The sequence below is a fragment of the Dermacentor andersoni genome, chromosome 1 (assembly GCF_023375885.2).
Source record: "Dermacentor andersoni chromosome 1, qqDerAnde1_hic_scaffold, whole genome shotgun sequence".
In the NCBI taxonomy this organism is placed as follows: Eukaryota; Metazoa; Arthropoda; class Arachnida; order Ixodida; family Ixodidae; genus Dermacentor; species Dermacentor andersoni.
The window spans coordinates 34,309,685-34,329,733 of NC_092814.1; the positions used below are offsets into that span (position 1 = coordinate 34,309,685).

Here is a 20,049-nt window from a genome sequence, read left to right on the forward strand (position 1 = left end):
AGAGCTTCGGCAACACAGACACAAGGCTTTCAACCAAAACGTTGTCGTCGTCTTTCTCGAAGCAGTGCCTGCCGCGCGTTCTTCTCCAGTACAATATATATATATATATATATAATGAAGAAAAAGAGAGTACGACGTACGTTGGATTTGCACAGTATAGTTCACTGACGTTTCGGCTGGTGGACCAGCCTTTGTCAAAGTAACAAGTACATGCCTTTGGGTTGCCTTATAAACCCACGATACATGAGATAAAGTTGTGCGCAATAATAACAACGAGAAAAACAACATAAAAATAGAGATACCACAGACGAAGTTGTTCATACGGTGAGTGATAGGACATTGAGCATTACAGATAGTTCACATACATTCAGTAGTACCGGGGCCAGCGTGATTTCCTCAGCCACAACTATATATATAACAAGCAATTTTTCAAGACGTCAAAATTTGCCATTTAGCCTCACTATTATTAGAGAAAATCTGACAACTATTTCAAAGCTCTATAGTTTTCATAAATTTCTTTTTCTTGCATCGTATGCACTATTCACATACTGCACACTAAAGAACACCAAGGTGGTCAAAATTAATTAGAACTCACCCGCATACGGCATATTTTTGAGCCTCTGAATTTAACAAAAAGCAACCTAAATAAAGGGAGGGAAACCCGCACCACCAAGGTATAGCAGGTTTAACCCAATCGAAAGTGAATGAATAGGGGCGTAAGACCCAAAGTGCAATTTGATAAAAAAGGCAATTACAAAAAAAAAACGAGGTAAGCCGACATAAATATAATACACAGCAAGAGCAGGGATCAGGGGCGCTATAACGTAAAACTATTCCAAACTTTTCTGTTCCAATTCTGTAATCAGCCCACCGCGATTGGTCAAAAACTTTTTCGGACCACCCCCACTTCACCTGTCTGTCACGCGACCTCACGAAAACTGCGATAGCCCCCCACTTGATATGATGTGTACACACTGATTATGCATAATTTGACCGAACAAACCAAAATACTTATTTCTGATTAGACGCCTTTTTGCCATTAGCCCTCGCCTATCGGTCAAAAGATTTCGGGCTGCACCCACTTCACCTGCCTTCCACGCGACGTCACAAAACCGCAAGAACTTACCGCGTCAAAGTGACGCGCACGCGTTAAAGATGCATTAATATGGCGAACAAAACTGAATTTTCTTCTGAATAGCCGCAGGCTGCCCCGTTTTGAAAGGAATAAAATATGGCTGCCGCCGATCGCTCCAGCACTGGCTAATCGCTCCTGCCGGAGAGCATGGGTTTATTTGCGTGTGATAAAACTTTTTGCTTGGCCATGTCAGGTTTTCGAGAACTTTCGACACGTTTACGACCTCGTTCTGCCAACTCTTCGTTGCTGAGGATCTGTTTTAGCATCATTCTTAAGCTTCCGTTGCATGCCGCCGCGATTGTCGACGAGCCACCGCAAGCTAAATAAGAGAAAGCGGACCAATCGCAGACGCCGGCATCACCCTCTTCATCCGGTTATCGATATTCAGTGCAGTGGCTCGGCCCCATCGAATCCCTCTCCACTTAAGCATGCTCCTTGCCTCTTGTCAGCCAATTAGATAAGACAAGCCGCTCAATGCAGGCAAGTTTATTCGTCTTTCAAACAAACAAAGGCGACCTCCTATGAACGAGGGGAGGACTTGATTGGTTTGTTCAGACAACCCTGCGGGTGACCGCTCTGTGCTTGCGTTGGCGGTTACGCAAATTTGACGTCAGGAGATTGGAATAAAAACATATTGGAATAGTTTTACGTTACGGCCCCAGGTATTAGTTCATACGACGTGCCTCATAATCATATCGTGGCTTTGACATGTAAAATCTCAGAATTTATTTTAATTTATTCACTAATTAGGTCTGCGAACAGGAGCCAATCACGCGCAAAGCGCCACACAAGCGCGGATCACTGCCACCGTTTTCTTTGCAGATATGTTATGGGCAGTCCACGTGAACGTGACACAAAGAACGTAAGACGTAAGCACCGCGCGGGAATGTATCTTGGGAAATCTGCTAGATGACGCCGTGACCTGAACGTTCGACGCATAAGTAATCTTCACGCGCAGGGCTCTGATTGCACTTAGTCGGGCAGCGCTGACTTGAAGATGCAAGCCGTGTTAAAAATTGACGCCTCACATTTGGGCCGAATTCCATACCGACTTGTTCGCCGAGAGGTCCGCTAATGGAGTCTCTCGATCTAATTGGTCTTTGATCGTGCTGACCACGGGGGTGGAGAAGTAATGATTGCAGCTAAAGAACAGCAAATGCTTCGAAAATTAATTACGAAGGAGAGCAAGGACAGATTCCCCGAGGAAGCCGTCTACGTTCCGAAGGACGCCGCCTCAAGTACAGCCTGACTGATTGCCTGAAGCGGCTCGCCGTCGATGAATCCTTCTTCGGGGAAATATGTCGAGGGCCAAAGGAAGCCGAGTCAATCTAATTGCAGCCCGGGGCGGCGCACCAATTAAAAGCTGCGTCGAGTTAAAAGACCTCACATTATTACGCATGTGTCTTCCATGAGGTAATACATTAAAAACGCGACCGTGGGTGAATACGCCGCGTGAAGCATAGCCGTATGTCACTCTCTGTACTAAAAATGCAAGCAGAGGGAATTGGACAGGCTAACGCTATTAGACGTCCATTACGGTTGACGTAATAAAAAAGATGGTACGAGGTCGGAAGCAAACTTAAGGTGGCTGGTGAACGTGCATGTCCTTTTTGTCGGTATGATCGCGAAGATCTGGGAAGAGCTTACCTTTTTGGGGACCTTCTTTTACACCAATACATAGATTTTATTGTTGCTGCATCACGTGCGCCCCAAGACTTGACCAGGGTCAAAACCACTCCAAAGCTCTGACTTGTGGAAAGGCTAGAAAGACGACAAGCGGAATCACACGGAAGAAACTTTTCTATTGCGGCACAGAAGAAACTTGTGTGGCGCGTTCCTTGTGAAGAATGGACACAAATACAACGCCATCCCTTCTCACCTCTACCCCCTCTTCCATCTTTTTCATTTCTTTCTTTTTCTTTTTTTTTCTCTTTGGCTTTGTAACTTACCCACCTTAAATCGTACCTCAGACTTTTGATGCCGTGTTTGGTGTGACGGCGGCCCGATCAGGACTTGCATCTCAGCATGTTGCGGTAAAAATCACCCATACCTGTGCCATCGCATTCTTTGATAGATTTTACAAGAGAGAGAGAGAGAGACGGAATGAGATGGGAAAGGAAGGGGAAATTAAACGGCAGAGAAACGTAAAGTATGTTACCCTACAATGAAAAAGTGGTAATGACAGGCATGAAATATGCAAGTGATTTGAGTAGAGAAATTGCTCGAATATCAATCCGGTAATACACTGTCACGGCTTGTCACCCGTTCGCCGTCGGCGCGAAGTCGTCGACAGGGTATACAAGCCGGTTGGCCATACTCAAGCGAACACAGCGAAGGAGTCAGAGTCGAGAGATAGAGAAAAAAATATATATTTATAGACTGACAACGACACACAATTTAAACGAAACACAAAAAACACAATAACACTAACACACATGCACTTAATCTAGGTCAATGATGAAGACAAAGGAAATACAACGAACAGTTAACAGTAAATATAGAAATTAACACTACACAAAATACACTTAACGATGGTCAACTGAACAGAGTTCAAAAGAAAACAAATGATGGCATACGCATGGCCGGGCAGCAACAAGTCCATAAAGTGTGGAGTCGACGGCAGAGCTTTTCCGAAGAACGCTGGCAACCCGATATCGTTGCGGTGGATGCGATTGCTGGGCTGGGTTCCCGGGAGTCTAGGTCTGACGTCTTCCCGCGAGCCGGTTGAGCTAACTTGAGGGGAACTACCGTGCGCTTTGTTGCAGACGTTGGTTTGTCGTCTCTTTCGTTAACTACGAGAAGAGAGGGGGTTAACCGAGGGTCCCGATTTTTATTAGTCGTATCATAAGAAGCCAACAAACACTGACACCAAGGACAACATAGGGGAAATTACTTGTGCTTAATAAATGAAATAGAGAAACGATAAGTTAATGGAAATTAAAGTGGATGAAAAAACAACTTGCCGCAGGTGGGAACCGAACCCACAACCTTCGCATTTCGCGTGCGATGCTCTACCTAACGTTAACTAGTAACTCGCAGTTCATACGCGGCTAGGTGGCCCAGGCCATACTGGACGGCACTAGCTTTCTTGACGCTTCTCAGCAGAATATAGGCTCAGCTTCTAGACTGATTAGCTCGGTCTAAAACCTGCGTTGAAATAACGTCTCCTTTCCCTAGTTCCCTGGGTCGGGGAACGGCAGATATTGGTGATCATCCAATCAAGTTCACCCAATTGTATCCTGGCTCCTCCCAAGGTCTTGGACCGCGCCCCCTTTAATTAGGGGTGAGAGAACGGGTGATTCCCCTTTGCTGTTAGACGTTGCGCACTTGTATTGCACCGCACAGACACACACGCACACCGTTGAGTCCGTGGCGGGCCTCTATTGTCAGTTCAGAAACAACGGAGACACGACGGCAGCTGACCAGACGGCGTCGTCGGCACACATACACTGGCAGCAGTTCGTGGACACGGGATTGCACAGAGACACCACATATTTCGGGGTATTTGCATCCCTGCGGTCTTAGCAAGCTTCTCAGGGCAAGCACGGGGCAGAGAATACACAGGGGTTGCTACAAACAGCTGTCGGGGCGTCACGGTCGCGCCGACAAAAAAAATAATAATAATTATCGCTAAACCTGCCTTCGACTTTTTTCGGCCGCTTGCCCGAGTGGCCGGCAATACCCGTCTTGCTCGCCGCTTCCTATTCCTACGATCTTTCGGCGCCCATTGATCGGCGCTTCGCCGAATTGAATAATGCCGCACCGTGACATATACGAATGTATGATTCTTAAATATTTTTGTCGTTATTTAATGAAAGAAACACAGCGAAAAGAGGGGCCGCTCACGGTGGTGAAAAGCTCCCTACTTTGGCATTTAGTATGCTTCCCAAGGAGTTCAGCGATTGTAAGTTTGGTGAATTTGACAGCGTCCCAGAGAGGTGGTATTGTTAACACGAGTGACATTTATGAGCTTCACAGAAATCTTCTAGATTCACTTCGGTCAAGAGCACTTCTTCGGCGTTCCAGCTATGCTTTAACGTGCAAGGGCGTTAACGCATAGCTGAAAGTGCGTAAGCACCATTTTGAAGTGTCAAAGCAAGAATGAAGGAAGTATAATACAAAAGCAAAGAAAATTTATATTTAAGCTTCGACACCGCATAAGATGTTTTATTTATTAATTTCGAACGTAAAACAACATGCACGTATATGTTCACTGTATCCTTCGTGTGCTTCCACCCACCGTGGTTATGGCGTTGCGCGGCTAAGCATGAGGTTGCGAGTTCGACTCCCGGCCGCGGCGGCCGCATTTCCATGAGAGCGAAATGCAAAAACGCTTGTATACTTAGATTTAGGTGCACGTTTGAGAACCACGGGCAGTGAGTGAGTGAGTGAGTGAAACAACCTTATTCAGCCCACAATAGACGCGAGTAAACTCAACGCCACCTGGCTAAGCCCACTCGGGGTCCATCAGGTGAAGCCTGACGGCCCTCTCGCGGGCCCTCTGGACTGCCAGGATTTCAGAGGTCTGGTCCTGGGCTTTAATAAGCTTCATCATTTCCTCTTGGGTGAAAAGGGGACCGGCGGAGGCGCAGCCTCACAGGACATGCTCGAAGTCCGCATAACCACCACATAGGGGACATTCCGGGCTTGGGAACCGTTCAGGGTACATACATTGTGTGCAGTGCCGCGGGGCTCGCGTAAGTGCTTGTTTGTAGAAGTCTGAGAGTGACTGCCTGGGCCCTGCACAGCGAGCAGTGCGACAAAGGCAGGAGTCTTCTTGAGAGATAATTATGCTTGTAGATCTCGTTTGAGGGCGCTTTCCGTCTTGGAACAAATGCGTTTGAGGGCGGCTCCATTTGCCCCGTTAGACTCGATAAACATTCCTAGGACCCTGATAATGTCCACCCACGGAACTCGGGAGCCGTTACCGATGAATAACGTAATGTGGCGTTCCTTTACTGGCTTCCAGGACCGGTGAGAACCGCCTCTGGGCCTCTTCTTGTAGAGTAAGAGCTCGGATTTAGCGGGCGAGCACCTTAGCCCGGTGGGACTGAGATACCACTCCGTCACATCGATGGCCTCTTGCAAAGCACCCTCGACCTGACCCTCACATCCGCTGGGGCACCAGATGGTGATGTCGTCCGCGTAGATCGTGTGGTTAATGTTCGGGATCTCGTTCAGGGCCCTCGACAGGTTGATCATGGAGATGTTGAACAGCGTCGGGTAATCAAAATTTTTTCGGAGTACCCCGCTACCGCGTGCCTCACAATAGGATCGTGGTTTTGGCTCGTAAAATCGCAGAAATTAATTCAACTTTGTTTTACCTTTCGTAGCCGCGTTTACAGTCCATTCCAGTGGCTTCGCCATAGTGAGAACATTATTACGGTGCAAACTGAGTGTCTTCAGCAGATACATGTGGAAACAAAGTGACTACATATGGATATTTTTTTGCTTAAGCCGCTCGTCTTTTCTTGAAGAGCGGTCATCCACCGTAACAAAGACACGTTTTCCAAACAAGACCGAGGTTCCCGGAAGATGGAAGTGATTGGAGGGTTGAGGGGTGTTCAAACGTGGGATGCCTGAGGCTGCAGCCAACTTTTCGACGACGGGACTTGCCCTGTTGTCGAAACGTTGGCGCTAGCCCCTGACCTTCCATGCTCCAACACCAGTCAAAACACGTTCTAATTTTAAGAGCAAACAATGTTTGATCAGACCGAAAGATGTAAGTGGAGATTAGCATTTATTCTTCGGGTGACTCGCAGATTATTACACCGAGGCAAGTAATTCACGTGGTTGCACGTTTAAAAACGAAATTTTAGTGGAAGCGGGAAAAGTTCTACGGTGTCGAGAAAGGTGAGCGCTTTCAGACGCAAGCTTGAGCAGACTCTCCACCAGCTTTCGCAAGTTCTCTCTTCATTATGCGCGCGGTCAAAACATTATTAGCTTTTTTAGCAAATTTGGCATTTCATTTGCTGAAGTTTCAGTCCCCATTTAAACTCTGTTCCTCTTTGCAGCTAACACGAACAAGAGTGACGATGACGATTACGACAACTACGCGACACCGTAGCGACCGCGATACTCGTGGGATGAGCACTGCACGTAGTGCAACTTTCGCTTTAGTTGGGTCACCCGGTATTTTTCCGCGCGGTTTACGGCCTCGGCAGTAAAATACATAATTTTTACTGCCTTGCTTTGTGGCCCGCCTCCACTTGTTCAATATTCTCTTACATACTTATAGACTATAACAGCTTAGGTTGTGCCTGAGAGTACACTTGACGGCCGGTCTTCCAGGGTATTCGAAGTAAATGAACTGACCGGCGCAGATACAAATTGTCTACACGCGAAGGCACTTGTGTAAACCTTACTTTATTAGTGTTGCCCCAAGCAGCAGCAATTCACTATAGCAAAAAGTATTAACAAGAACAAGTTTCAGTCTTTATTGGCTTAAAACAAACTTACTTCGCTTGTGAACTTGAAAACTTTCGTGTTCCCTGTCGTCTTGCGAGGCGTCGCTAAATCCTGAATATGTACGTAGGTGCAGAAGTGTTTTTTGTAGTTGCCACTTCTTGCAAACGGGATGCAGAAACAGCACGTACCTGATAGCATTACAGTCAAAGGTAATCAACTTTAAACTAAACATCTGCTTCATAACGTGACAATCATGGGTCTGCACGAATACTCACATTTAAGCACTCAGAACGTCAGTACAACAAATCCTCCAGAATACAGGCGTACCTCGTTTTTAGGAAGTTATGTGCTCAAGATTAGGGCTTCGACATGGTAACCATAATTTAAAATCTTCAGAGAATGTACTTGGAGGACCCATGACACCAACAAACCATGGGCTTGTACATAGACGTATTTACCGGGGGGGCACTTACCCCATCACTGTCAAAAGTGGGGGGACCGGGGCAGAGTATGTCATTTTCTTCTCGAGGTTGATTACTGGAGATTACTTGATTACTGGAGCCTCATAGGATGTCCCACGAAGATATTTATTTTCCAACTTGCCTAGTTACCTTTTTATGAGATCGGCAAGGAAGATGTAACTGCCAGATGGAAGTGGGGCCCCTCTAAAAACATCTTCAGCAACAAAAGGAAATCGCCAAGCAACGTGTCTGAAGAAAGTGGCTCAAATCTCTACCTGCATTCAACCCCTCCAACGAGTAGTATTGCTACGATGCAAAACGTAGCAGTATCCTTTCCCGACACATTTTGGCTCAAGGTTGTTGAGGGAGATAAAACTGGTCGTTTTGTGGGCTTTTGACGGCTTTCTTTTTTGTGATGGAGTAGAAGAAAGAGGGTAGCGTTCTTAAGAAATTGAGAAAATGCGCAGGTCAGTGAGCAAGCACCGCTAGAACCCTTAGAAGTAACGTTAGAAGCTAGAAGCTTCTAACGTTAAAGTAGCTCTTAGAAGCTAAAGGTACAGCTAGAAGTAACTGTTGTATATGTAGTATGCAAGACTTCAAATAAGCTGCTATTTATGTATATCCCTAAATACACGTGATATTGATTACTACTTTGAAAAGTTACATCAGGTATTGCATGTGTAGAATTGTACAGGTATTGCCATGGAATACCTGTATGTTTGTTACTCAGCCTGCATAACCACGAATGCAGTTGCTGATGCGAAATACATGCCAAAACACCACGAAGCACTCAATTGCATATACGTTTAGGAATCGGGAGCCTCTTTGCGCGGTATGTATGCTGCTCAAACGGAGTCGTCGTATTGAATAGCTTTATCGGACGCTTCTTTATATCCTGTACACCTTCCTGAGCTTGGAGTGTCTATTTTCAAAGGTACCTCAACTCCTGGATGTCCCTTGTTTTTCCTATACCGGTGTTTATTTCAATGTATTGTGTGACAACGCCTTTTAATGCGAAACCTTTGAGAGAATAGAAGATGACACGCCCTTGAGTGATGATTAGAGGTGTGCGAATACGTGAAATATTGAATACGAATAGAATAGTCTCTGCTATTCGATTCGTATTTGATTGGAGAATTCACTATCCAAATTTGTTGAGCATTCGTTTCTTTCAAATATGTAAGGGTTAAACGCACTTTTTTTTAGTCTCGAGGGAGATAGAACGATGGACGTCTGGACTACTCCGAATGAATGCGCTGCAGGATAGCTGCGGTTATTGCACCGGGGACACCAGTTCCTGAGCGAGCGAACTGGCCAAATAGCTTCTCAATACTTTTTAGCAATTCAGTAAGAATGGATCACTTTTAGGCAGTCGATATACTAAATTTCTCCGATTTATTATTCGTATAGCTTCATTATGTTTGTATCCATTTAAAAGAATGTGCCATGTTCTAGTATCACCCTGTTCTCCTTCGGCGAACACAACACTATATGCGTCTGGTAACATGTTGTTCTCTTGTTGTTTAATTACTCTCATTGCTGTGGTTACCCAGATAATTGAAATCAATTTATAATTTACAAGCCTCTTTGAAGTCCCAGATCCATGATTAAAATCGCGTTCACCACATTGCAAAGCACCCGCCGTGATTGCTTGGTGGCTATGGTGTTGGGCTGCTAAGCACGAGGTCGCGGGATCAAATCCCGGCCATGGCGGCCGCATTTCGATGGCAGCGAAAACACCCGTGTACTTAGATTTAGGTGCACGTTAAAGAACCCCAGGAGGCCGAAATTTCCGGAGTCCCCCACTACGGCGTGCTTCATAATCAGATCGTGGTTCTGGCACGTAAAGCCCTATAATTTAAGTTTTAAAATTGCAAAGAGTTGTTCAGGAGCTCACTCGACATGCGACCTGCCTCTTCGAGGAGCGATGTGCAACTGACGGTGGTCCGGAACAGGCCACCGTCAGTTGCCCTGTATGCATACAGGGGTTCCCACATAACTTGAGGCAAAACTTAAAAACATGCAAGGTGCCACGTAGCTGGACAGGACCAAGGTAATGTCTAAGGTAATGACCAAGTGATGACCAAGATAAGACAGAAGCGTGCTGCTGTCCCGTATATTCGAGGTGTGAGCGAAGCCCTAGCTCGTGTTTTTAAGAAACGCAGTGTACAAATCGCGTATGTGCCAGCAAGCAAGCTTAAAGGTGACTTGATGAGCGTGGAGGATCCTCTCCCTCGGGCACGTTTTCCTGGCGAGGTATACAAGATTCCATGCGCCGATTTCGGATCTGTGTATACTGGTGAAAGCGGAAATTTTTGCAGGCATCTCAAAGAGCAAAAGAACGATGTCGCCAAAAGCCACACAGTGACAAATGCCCTCGCAGAGCATGCCGAGAAGACGGGTCACGAGATTACCTGGAACAACGCGCGTATCGTGGCCACAGAGAAAAATATGACAGCGAGGCTCAACCTCGAATCGCTAGTAATTCAAACGACAAATAACACAATCAATAGATCATCTGGCACTCTAAACAACGTGTACTCCCGAACTTTGCGTCATGTGCTGAACGCTATTTAAGAGCCTTGTGCTTAGCCGACATTCCATTGTGAACAAGGGATCCGCACGGATCCCGAAACGTCATTTTATTTCTATTTTGACCTTGGTCAGTGACCTGCTTCATTTTCTAACAATGCAGGACCGTGTACACTGTTTTCCACTTGGACACTCCTAATGCTAACACATTAAAAGAAACAATCGAGGCGGCCCGTTTCTGTCGCAGAAGGCACACGTCGAGCGACGACCATGGCGGCCCTGGGACGAGCCGGCCTGCTGCTGCTGGCCAGCGCGGTGCTCGTGGGCTGCGGCGGCCAGGCCGCTGACGAAAGCAGCGCACCTGCGGGGGGCGAACGCCAGCACCGGGGCTTCCAGCAGCTGCGCCTCTCGACGGCGCGCGGGTTCGGCAAGCGCGGTACACTGCCCGCCATCGCTGCCCTGCTCGGACACCACGTGGCCCTGCACAGGATCCCCGCGCCGCAGCAACCTCCCGTGTGAGCACGCGGTTCTCGCGAACGGCGATGCGATAGGCCGTCTAATCGCGCACGCCACTAGTTCTTAAAAAGTGCAGCACAGCTCCGTGTGTCCCAGCTAACGCGGGATAAGCTGTTTAAAAAAATGGGCTACGAGGACAGGACCAAGAATGTTTTGTTAGCAGTCGCCGTGGGCACAGTGCTGAATTTTTCTGTGATGAAAGGTAGACAAAACCTGGGGCACTACGCCGACCAAAGTAAATTTAAAAAAAATGAAGAAGACGTTTTGGCTCCCACACGGCAGCCTTGTTCACAGATAAAAGACCTGTTCGCAGGTAGAACTTTTTCTGGTATCACTTCTTCGCGAATCAGTCAAAATTATTTGCCTAAATTTATACTTACTTGCACAACTGCGTAAGCTCGTACGTAAAATCGCGTGTCGCATTCGAAAATATTATATGGCACAGTTCCCAGATCGCTACATTTTTTCCTGTTATATTTTCCGTGTAGCTGTTGCTGCTGTTAGGGCTGTGTTTCTGCTATGTATGGCTGCTACTGCGAGAAAGCAGCCAACAGCTAGCCATTCTCTGCGTGTTACCCTAGCTGCTCGCTACGAGGGAGCAGCCAAGGTGGCAGACAGATAATTTCCTTGGTCGTTAAAAAGACCGGCGGCAGCAGAGGATCGTCTCGTTGCAACAATGTTGCACTAGACATTGTTCATCATGCCTCGCTGAACGCTAGCTGTCGCGTATGTGCATGCATTGCCTCTTGTCGCTTTCCTTCTTTCTTTCCTTCACTGTATGTCCCGCCCTTCGTATCTATTCCTCTGCACCACTGCACCAATTGACTGCACTGGGCATAATGGCGATGCAGCCATGCTTTAATGAAGAATTTTCAGCTCACTGGGCGCACCACTGGCTGACTACATTTTCTCTAGCCATTTTTTCTTGTTCGCAGGATCAAGAAAGGCTTTCGTAACATGAAGATTTCGACGGCCAGAGGATTTGGCAAGCGCGCTGACTCTGACACTTCGTTTTTGCTGGAGAATGATGACTTTGACCCAATGGATTTCAAGTGAGTACGCATAATTGAACCACCACCTACACGGAGGCTCGCGAAAAACCTTTCGAGCAGTACCCACGCTCACGTAGCAGACAGAAGGAAGCATGTCCATAGTAACCAGTGCCAGGTCTACCACAAAAGTGATCTTACATGGTAGCACAGATGTTCAGCTTTTATGAAACTCTTCACGGACGTTGAAACAAACTCGCATTCCCGCACTCGCCGTTATTTTAAATGCTCTTGGAAAGGTGAAGCTTGGAACTGTTGCAGGACGCCGGCAGGGTAAAATACGCAGAGGGTACGGCATCCTTCTACAAGCCATATTCATGCGCAGATTGTGCAGAGCAGAGATTAAGTCACTAAGGAGTGTTGAATACACCACTGCACAGCATTCTATCTTCCAGGTACAAACAGTGGACAGGGCTAATTTCATTAAATATAGTAAAGCTAGCGCCATCTGCTCTCTCCTCCTCCTGCGCCGGGTTCCCCTACGCGGAGCCGTACTAGCAGACGCTCTCGGAATCAAACGCTGTCGCTACGTGTCGCTCGCGCTCTTGAGGCCTTATTTTGATCGGAATTTTTTTACGTTATATCGTGACTGGCTGCCGAAGCATCAAGAGAGGACGTCTGAATGTCGTTGCGCTTGGTTGGCTCGGTTGGCTCTACTTATTCGTGCTGCCTCTCTTGTTTCAGCGCCAACGAAGCGCCAACGAGAACACTGCGTTTCAGCAGCGTCTCAGCAATGCCACCCTCAGTCACTTTCGCAGATCGCTTTTCAAGATACAGACAGGCCTGCGCGTCTCTCTTCAACGCTAATTAAGCGTGGAGAACACAAAGCACGAAGCTATATAAGCAGTCGGCACTCCTTGTCGGCATCGCAGATCACTTTCAAGGTACGGTCACCGCACCGTCACCGCTTTGTAACGTATGGCGATACATACATTGACGCCAAACAGAGACAACGCGATGGAATGTATGACTTAGTCGACAAAAAGCACGTGCGTTTGACGACGTTTATTGAAGTCGGCCACGAAAGTTGCAAATAAACGCAGCGCGAACATGCGGCACTTAGGAGAGCGAAAAAATCTCGGTGCCTTTCCACTCCGTGAAGAAGGATGACCAGTGAAGCTGTGTATGTGCATGGCTCCTTAATGGCGAACTGCACCTCCGCCTCGGGTCGGCCCGGCATTGCACTATCTTCGGGATCAGCTCACGTATGGGGAGTACTTAACGCCTTCTTCACCTCCGTCGCGGGTCGACCCGGCATTGCACTATCTCCGGGATCGACCCACGTATGGGGATTTTTTTGCTTACAACAACGACACAAAAATTTCCTAGGATGGTAGAGGTATACAGCTTCGCTGTAAAACTAACCAAGCCGCATAGAACAAGTGACAGCATATGAGATTAGTGATGAGCGAAGAATCGCTCACTTACCTCACAGAGCCGGGACCATTGCGCTGGGCTGAAATCAGCCCGGCTGACTTTTTAAAACCCGACTTTCCTCCGCGCCGCGTCTCGCTTCGCGGATAAAATCCGGAAAAGTCGCTTGCCGTGAGTTTCACGTGTGGCGCATCCGAAGGCACAGCAACACGGAATCGCGAACACGGAGCTACGTCACAAAATCACAAAGGAGGTGCCAAACGTGGCGTCTGCGTACGCCGCTCGCAATGTTTGGCACAGCGATGGCAGCGGTAGCAAAAACAATCTAGAAAAAAAGCGCGTGACAGCGTTTGGTTAATGGGAGGGCCGAGCGCCGACGTAAAGCGCAGAGGAGGAGGACGGCAGCAATCTTCGAAAATAGCCCTACTTTTGTTTCTATTAAGGGATATTAGACAGGGTGGGTGGTGAGCGCCGCCCGCGGCATGACAGTCGCGAACATGCGCGTATGAGCAGCATGCCTTTCGTCTGAGTTGCCAAGCATTTTATTAATGCGCAAGCATTCTTTGGCGAGTGCCCCGGAGAAACCGTGTTTGTCCCGTAACGCATTGTAACTGGGAAATAAGTGTGTAATCGGCCAAGTTGAGGAAATTTAATCCTTATTGTAGTGTAACTAGAGAAGATTGGTAGCTTCAGAATCGATGAAAGATCGAAAAGATATTAATGTGGAACAAAATAAATTCGAAAGCAAAAACGTTGGCGAGGGTGAGTTTCGAACCTACGACACCACGCTCAGACGCCGAGCGTCTTACACACTTGGCGCACACCTAGGCTCCAGAAGGTCAGTATATCTGAACCATATGAATGTGCTGTACCAGCGGTACAAAACAAATGTCAAAGGTGAACAGTTTCTACGAAGGCTTTGGTGAAAGATTTGATGATGGTGGAATAAAAGCCATCTCTAGGCCAACATGTACAGCCGACTTAGAGCATCGCAAACATAAGTAAAATTCCGATTTTGCGAAAATTTAATGCCATACGCGCCACATTTCCGATGCGTTTCGGTGGTCGCGGGATAGGCCTTCCGTTAGGGCGTTCCTTCACCGACCGAAATGCCATCTTTGAGGGCTTATGCGCTTCACGTCGCGCAAGAGTTGATAAGGATGATAAGGAGTGATGAGGTGTCATATGAGTCTTATTACGGTTAATAATGGTTCAACGTGCATGGCTAAGGTGCTAAAGAGCGATAAGGGCTTATAATATTCGGAGCAATTCTGATAAGGTTAAGAAGCACCTATAGGCTTTGATAAGGGTCGGGTCAAGTCCGATATGATTGATAAGGACCGATAAAAGTTGATAGGGGTCTCATCATGTCCGATAAGGTTGACAATGACAGATAAGTATTGATAAGGGCTGGACCTAGTCCGATAAGGTTGATAACGACTGATAAAGGGTGATAAGGGGTCTTGCTGGTCAGATCAAGTTTCATAACATTGATAATGAAACCGAGCTGCGTGGAGATGAGTAAGTGGCACAATAATTAGCATATTAGCAATAAGTAGCAATAAAAAACTCCCAGAGGAGTTTCTGTGTGATTTTTTCCCCAAATGAAGGATACTGGACGTGAGATAGGTCATATATAAACTATATACCCTCTTCGCGGAGATCACGTGGTGACCCAGCCATTGCTTGCCTCGGCTGCCTCCGTTGCCTCTGTGTTTACAATGAAAGTACGTGACGCTCGGTGCGGCTCATCAAACCTCTGTTTCGAGGGATATCGTAGACGGTGACTGGGTGGACGCCAGCAAGCTTGGGCAACAGCTTTAGAGGAGATGTAAAAGTGCTTTCTGAGCTCATAAAACTTTATCCAAAGGAGTGAGCAACGTATATGGTGCTTGTTCTAAAAGCGGTGCTAAAAGTATTCCAAGCTATCTAAACTTTCCGCTCATGAATTGAGTCAGAATGAGTGTGCTTTGCTCTTCGTTCTTTATTTGGTAAAAACTTAAAATTAAAATTAAATTAAATTATGGGGTTTTACGTGCCAAAACCTCGATCTAATTATGAGGCATGCCCTAGTGGGGGACTCCGGAAATTTGGACCACCTGGGATTCTTGAACGTGCACCTAACTCTAAGTACACGGGTGTTTTCGCATTTCGCCCCCGTCGAAATGCGGCCGCCGTGGCTGGCATTCGATCCCGCGACTTCGTGCTTAGCAGCCCGGCAAAAAACTTTGAAGCAGAGGTTTGTCACGTTTTGGGCTCAGTAAAGTTCCTCGGTGCGCCGACTATCTGATTTTTTTCAACCTAACGCTCGCCGGTGTGCTCAGTTGCGATATATTTGTTGTTTCTGCGCGCAAGGCTTGGAACGTAGCTGTTCTGTACTTTGTAATACCTTCGAGCAAAGATGTATTAGCGCTAGTAACTCGCTTACTTCTGCGGACCGTCATGAAACATTCATCTTCGACCATTCGTGTGCTGTCGGTGTAGTCGCTGTCACGCATACTTCGGCGCATTAAGTGTGCGCCCATTCACTTATTCTTGACACGTTGGCAATATAGTGTGCTTACGCACACTCTATTGCGAGTTGGGGTAGATATGTGTAGATAACATGCACGAAATTTACTGTGCCAGGAAGCGGCGCTACTCCCTTTGCCATTCTTTGTCGCTGCTTACTTTTGCCGACGTTTCGGAGTTGAAGTCCTTTCTTTGGAGGTTCGCGATACAACACTGGTGGATGAGTGTTTTTTTTTTAACCCTCGAGGAGAGCCGTGCATCGCTAATTCCCGGCAACAGAGGCTCTCCGTATGCAGCAGCAGTCCGTGAACTTGGTCACACAGATTCATTCAGTTCCTTAATATGCCAGTTACTATTTTTACAGCCAACTACTGCAATCCACCGCTCCCCATTTTGCAGCATGAATGGAGCACAGTGCGTTAGCGCAAACCCAGTTGCATTTCCGGCAGCCGATTGCACAGAAACAGGGTAGAAGCGGTTTCGTATCTGTGCGCTTTCACTGAGGCGTGCGGCGCGCCGGCGAAAGCGCCCTCTCTTCGCTCAAGAACAAACTGCTCCGCGAAAAGGGTCAATAGTTCTGCCTTCCACTACTTTTGAAAGTATCTCATTTTAGGAGTAGAACCTTAAAAAACATTATACAAGAGATGTACCACAAGAACTCCTCCGCGGTTCGGCCTCCCGTAAAACTTTGGTGCAGTATGACGCATTTTACTTCGGTCACCTGGGCAGCGTTAAAAGCCCTCTGCTTCGCTGTCGACCTCGAAGAGAAAATGAGAGTAAAGGCAAATAATTGCGTGGCAGGTTCGTGCTAAAAGCATCCTTGCGGTGGAGCCCAGAATCGCATTTTTAAGCTGACCATTCTGACCACAACGGAATGATTGCACAAGGTTAAGGCCAATATACAGTTTTAGCTGAGCGTCGTTTGCGGCCCGCTTCGCTCATATTTTATACGCACAGACATTGCAGAGAACTGCGTTCATTTCACATTTTTTTATAAGTTGTCTTCCAGGGACGCGAGCGACGCGCAGTTTGTTAGGCTGCAAAATGGCGAAGCCAGGTGAATGCATCGTGACGCTCCGCTCAAGAATCTCGGCAGCGGAGGGAAGGTGTTCTGGCTTCAGCTGCTGGCACGAGCGTTGTGCACACGCGCACGTAGGTTCCAGCATGCCGAGCAGCTGCGCGCTAGCACTGATCTGAGTGGAGCGGACAGCAAACTCAAGCTAAAACCATCTAATAATTTCGCCGCTGACAAACGCCGACGGTTGTCCGTCGGTCTCGTGTGCACATTGAGACCAGACGCCTGAAACGTTGTTCAATCGGTCAGCAGCTGGGAACATTGGCGCTATCACACACTATAGCAGTAACGTTGGCACCTGTATATTGATTTGTAACGTAATTCACCGTATACACGAGGACACGTGTCTCGCTACCACACCTCAGTGTTGTATTTCTGTAAATCTAATGCCTCGAACTTAACACCGCGCAGTGAAGAACGATATGTCCGCTTTTGTTACCATTGATAAATGGCTGCTAGACGCTAGAAGGAAAGCTTAGCTTTAAAAAGGTGCCCTTGAAAAATTGGAATATTTCGCAGTCCGAACCCTTTTACACGTCGCGACAGACATACCATGCTCACTATGCTATCTCACTTCCTCCTGTTCCTTTTAATGTAGTTCCTTCCGAGATATCTAAGCTGCCTCTACCAGCCCGGATACAAGTCATTGTTTGCAAGTCTGGCCTTCAAAATTTTCCTGGCCCCTTGCTGTTTGGCTTATCTGCATACTGACTGTTACTGCGGTAGTGCACGCTTTACAGGCAGTTGTAAAGCTTCGGTTTTCATGCACGCCTTTAAAGGGACACTAAAGTAAAACAATAAATCAGTTTAGACTAATGAAGCGTTGTTTGAGAACCCTGCAGGCAGTCATCTAAAAAAAATAGTTTGATTATTAGATGACAAAATGAAAGTCCAAGTATCAGTATTTGAATTTCGCGCCGAAACAGCAGCGCCGTTACGTCAGCGTCACGTCAGGGATCCCAAAGTATGTGTTCGCATTTGGGCCACGTTCGCTGAATAAAGGTTCCCGAAACTTGCCATGTTTAATATTTTGTTCCTTTAGAACACGATGTAGTCAATCTGTACCACTATATATAATTAGTAGCCCTAGAAGATGCCATCAAAATCGAAGACGTCACAGCCTCCAGGTGCGGGAACTTAAGTAGGCGTCGCCACCCGTATTTCGTTCTTGCGCTTTTTCTGCCTTACCAAACGTCTTATCGTTGTAAGAGTGGTGTTTTTGGTGTTGTAGGACGGTAATTTACTGATGCAGAAGAAATAATTTCTCATTTTAGTGTCCCTTTAAACACAGCTTCAACTCGTGCTACGTTTTGTGGTTATATACACACAAATAGTTACGTTCATCCGAACGCAAAGTTCCCGTGGGCTACGCTACAGGGTCGTACGAGGACGAAACTTGAATCGAATTGGCCTCAATGTGGCGTCGCAACGCATCGGCTCAATGTGGCGAAAAAAGTATTCTTGTCCCTCAGGCTATGAGTGCAATGACACATTTCAACCTCCTAAATTGTTCTTCACAATGTATGCGGGAAGCCTGAGGGATCAAGAATAAAGCATGTTGTAACGTAAGCATCGCGAGCTGTAAACTGGCGCTGAAACACCGCCTTTTGTGAATATTTTATCACACAGGCAACTAGGGTCCACGGTGCTGCGCATGCGCAGGAACGTCTGCGCATGCGCAGTACCGTCGCCCCTAGTTCTTGCGTACGCAAGCCACTTGCGTCCCCTAAACTAAAGCTCTCTATTGTTTCCGGCGACTGAATTTTAACGCGACAGAGTTAAGGGCCCCGTGTAGCAGAAAATCTGGCGACGGCGTCTGGCGCCCGCCGTCCCGTGTCCAGCGTCGACCATCGTCTCGTGAATAATCATTCCGAACCACGCATACCCAAGTACGCCGTCCCTCCGTGTAGCGCAAAAAAGTTACCGAACTAATTGAATTTGTCAAGGTAAAATGCGCCAGAAAAATCGTAAAGTGCGACTTACACACAACATACAGACATGATAGCGTCGGATTGTAATTTGAATATACGAGAAAATATGATTTTGTTAAGCGGAAACTCAAACACGAACACCTTTTAACGCGATAGCGTTTTCCAGCTGCCGCTTGAGGTCTGTCTTAGTAGGAACGGCGCGGCCCCCTCGGTTCCCTGCACACCATCAAAAAAAGAACCAGAAAGCTCGCCTTCGTGCATAGCATTCGCCGCCAGCGTTAGCCGGTGAACATTACGGTTACATAAGCTGCACTGTCGCCGTCATGCCTACCGCGAAGCGTGAGAAGCACTCAGGGATCTTTGAATGCTATCGCGTTCAACTCTTAAAGGCGAAGCTTAAGCGTCCTCCAAATTTTTGTGAAAAAGACAATCACAAAGTCTAGCATTCGTTCTCATACCGTCGTCGGGATGTCGTCGCGGTCGTTCCGTCGTCATTATTGTAACTTCGACATTCGATTCTCGTCATGCAGTCGTCGTCATACCGTTTCCGTTATGTCATTGCAGTCATGCTATCATTTCACCATCGTCATCGCTTGAGTATCGTCACTTCATTGTCGTCATGCCGTCATCGCACTACCACCTTCGTCAATCAATCGACGCGATTTATTGTTCGTGACTCTATCGTAATCATGCTGTCGTAATTGAATCGTGACTATGCCGCCGTTGTCATGCCATCGTCGTCATTTGCGTCGTCGTCACACAAACGCTATCATGGATCCATTGTCGTACCGTCTTCATGTCGTCTTGGTCGTGTCATCGTCGTCATTATAGTTTCTTCATACGGTTATCATCATGCCGTCATCGTCACGTCTTCGCTATTCCATCGTCATCAATTAAGAATCGGTATCTCATTGTCGCCAGGCCGTCTTCGTTATACGCCTTTGTCGTTCGATCGATATCACTCCTTCTTCTTCATTCCCTCGTCCCTTTGTCGACATCATACAGCCGCCGTCATGCCTCCGTGCTCATGTGCGACCTTGAGAAGCGAGTGTCATTG

The 20,049-nt window shown here is 47.2% G+C and overlaps 1 protein-coding gene across 1 annotated transcript in view; it reads left to right on the forward strand.

The window, feature by feature from the left end:
- The window catches only part of LOC126545785 (uncharacterized), a 63,572-nt gene that overhangs the window by 39,924 nt on the left and 3,599 nt on the right, over window positions 1-20,049 (forward strand). The window contains exons 2-3 of the mRNA XM_050193785.2: window positions 10,784-11,051; window positions 11,988-12,104. Of these exons, the coding sequence (XP_050049742.1) occupies window positions 10,807-11,051; window positions 11,988-12,104 (362 nt within the window). The 5' untranslated portion in view covers window positions 10,784-10,806. The remainder of the gene's footprint in view (window positions 1-10,783; window positions 11,052-11,987; window positions 12,105-20,049) is intronic.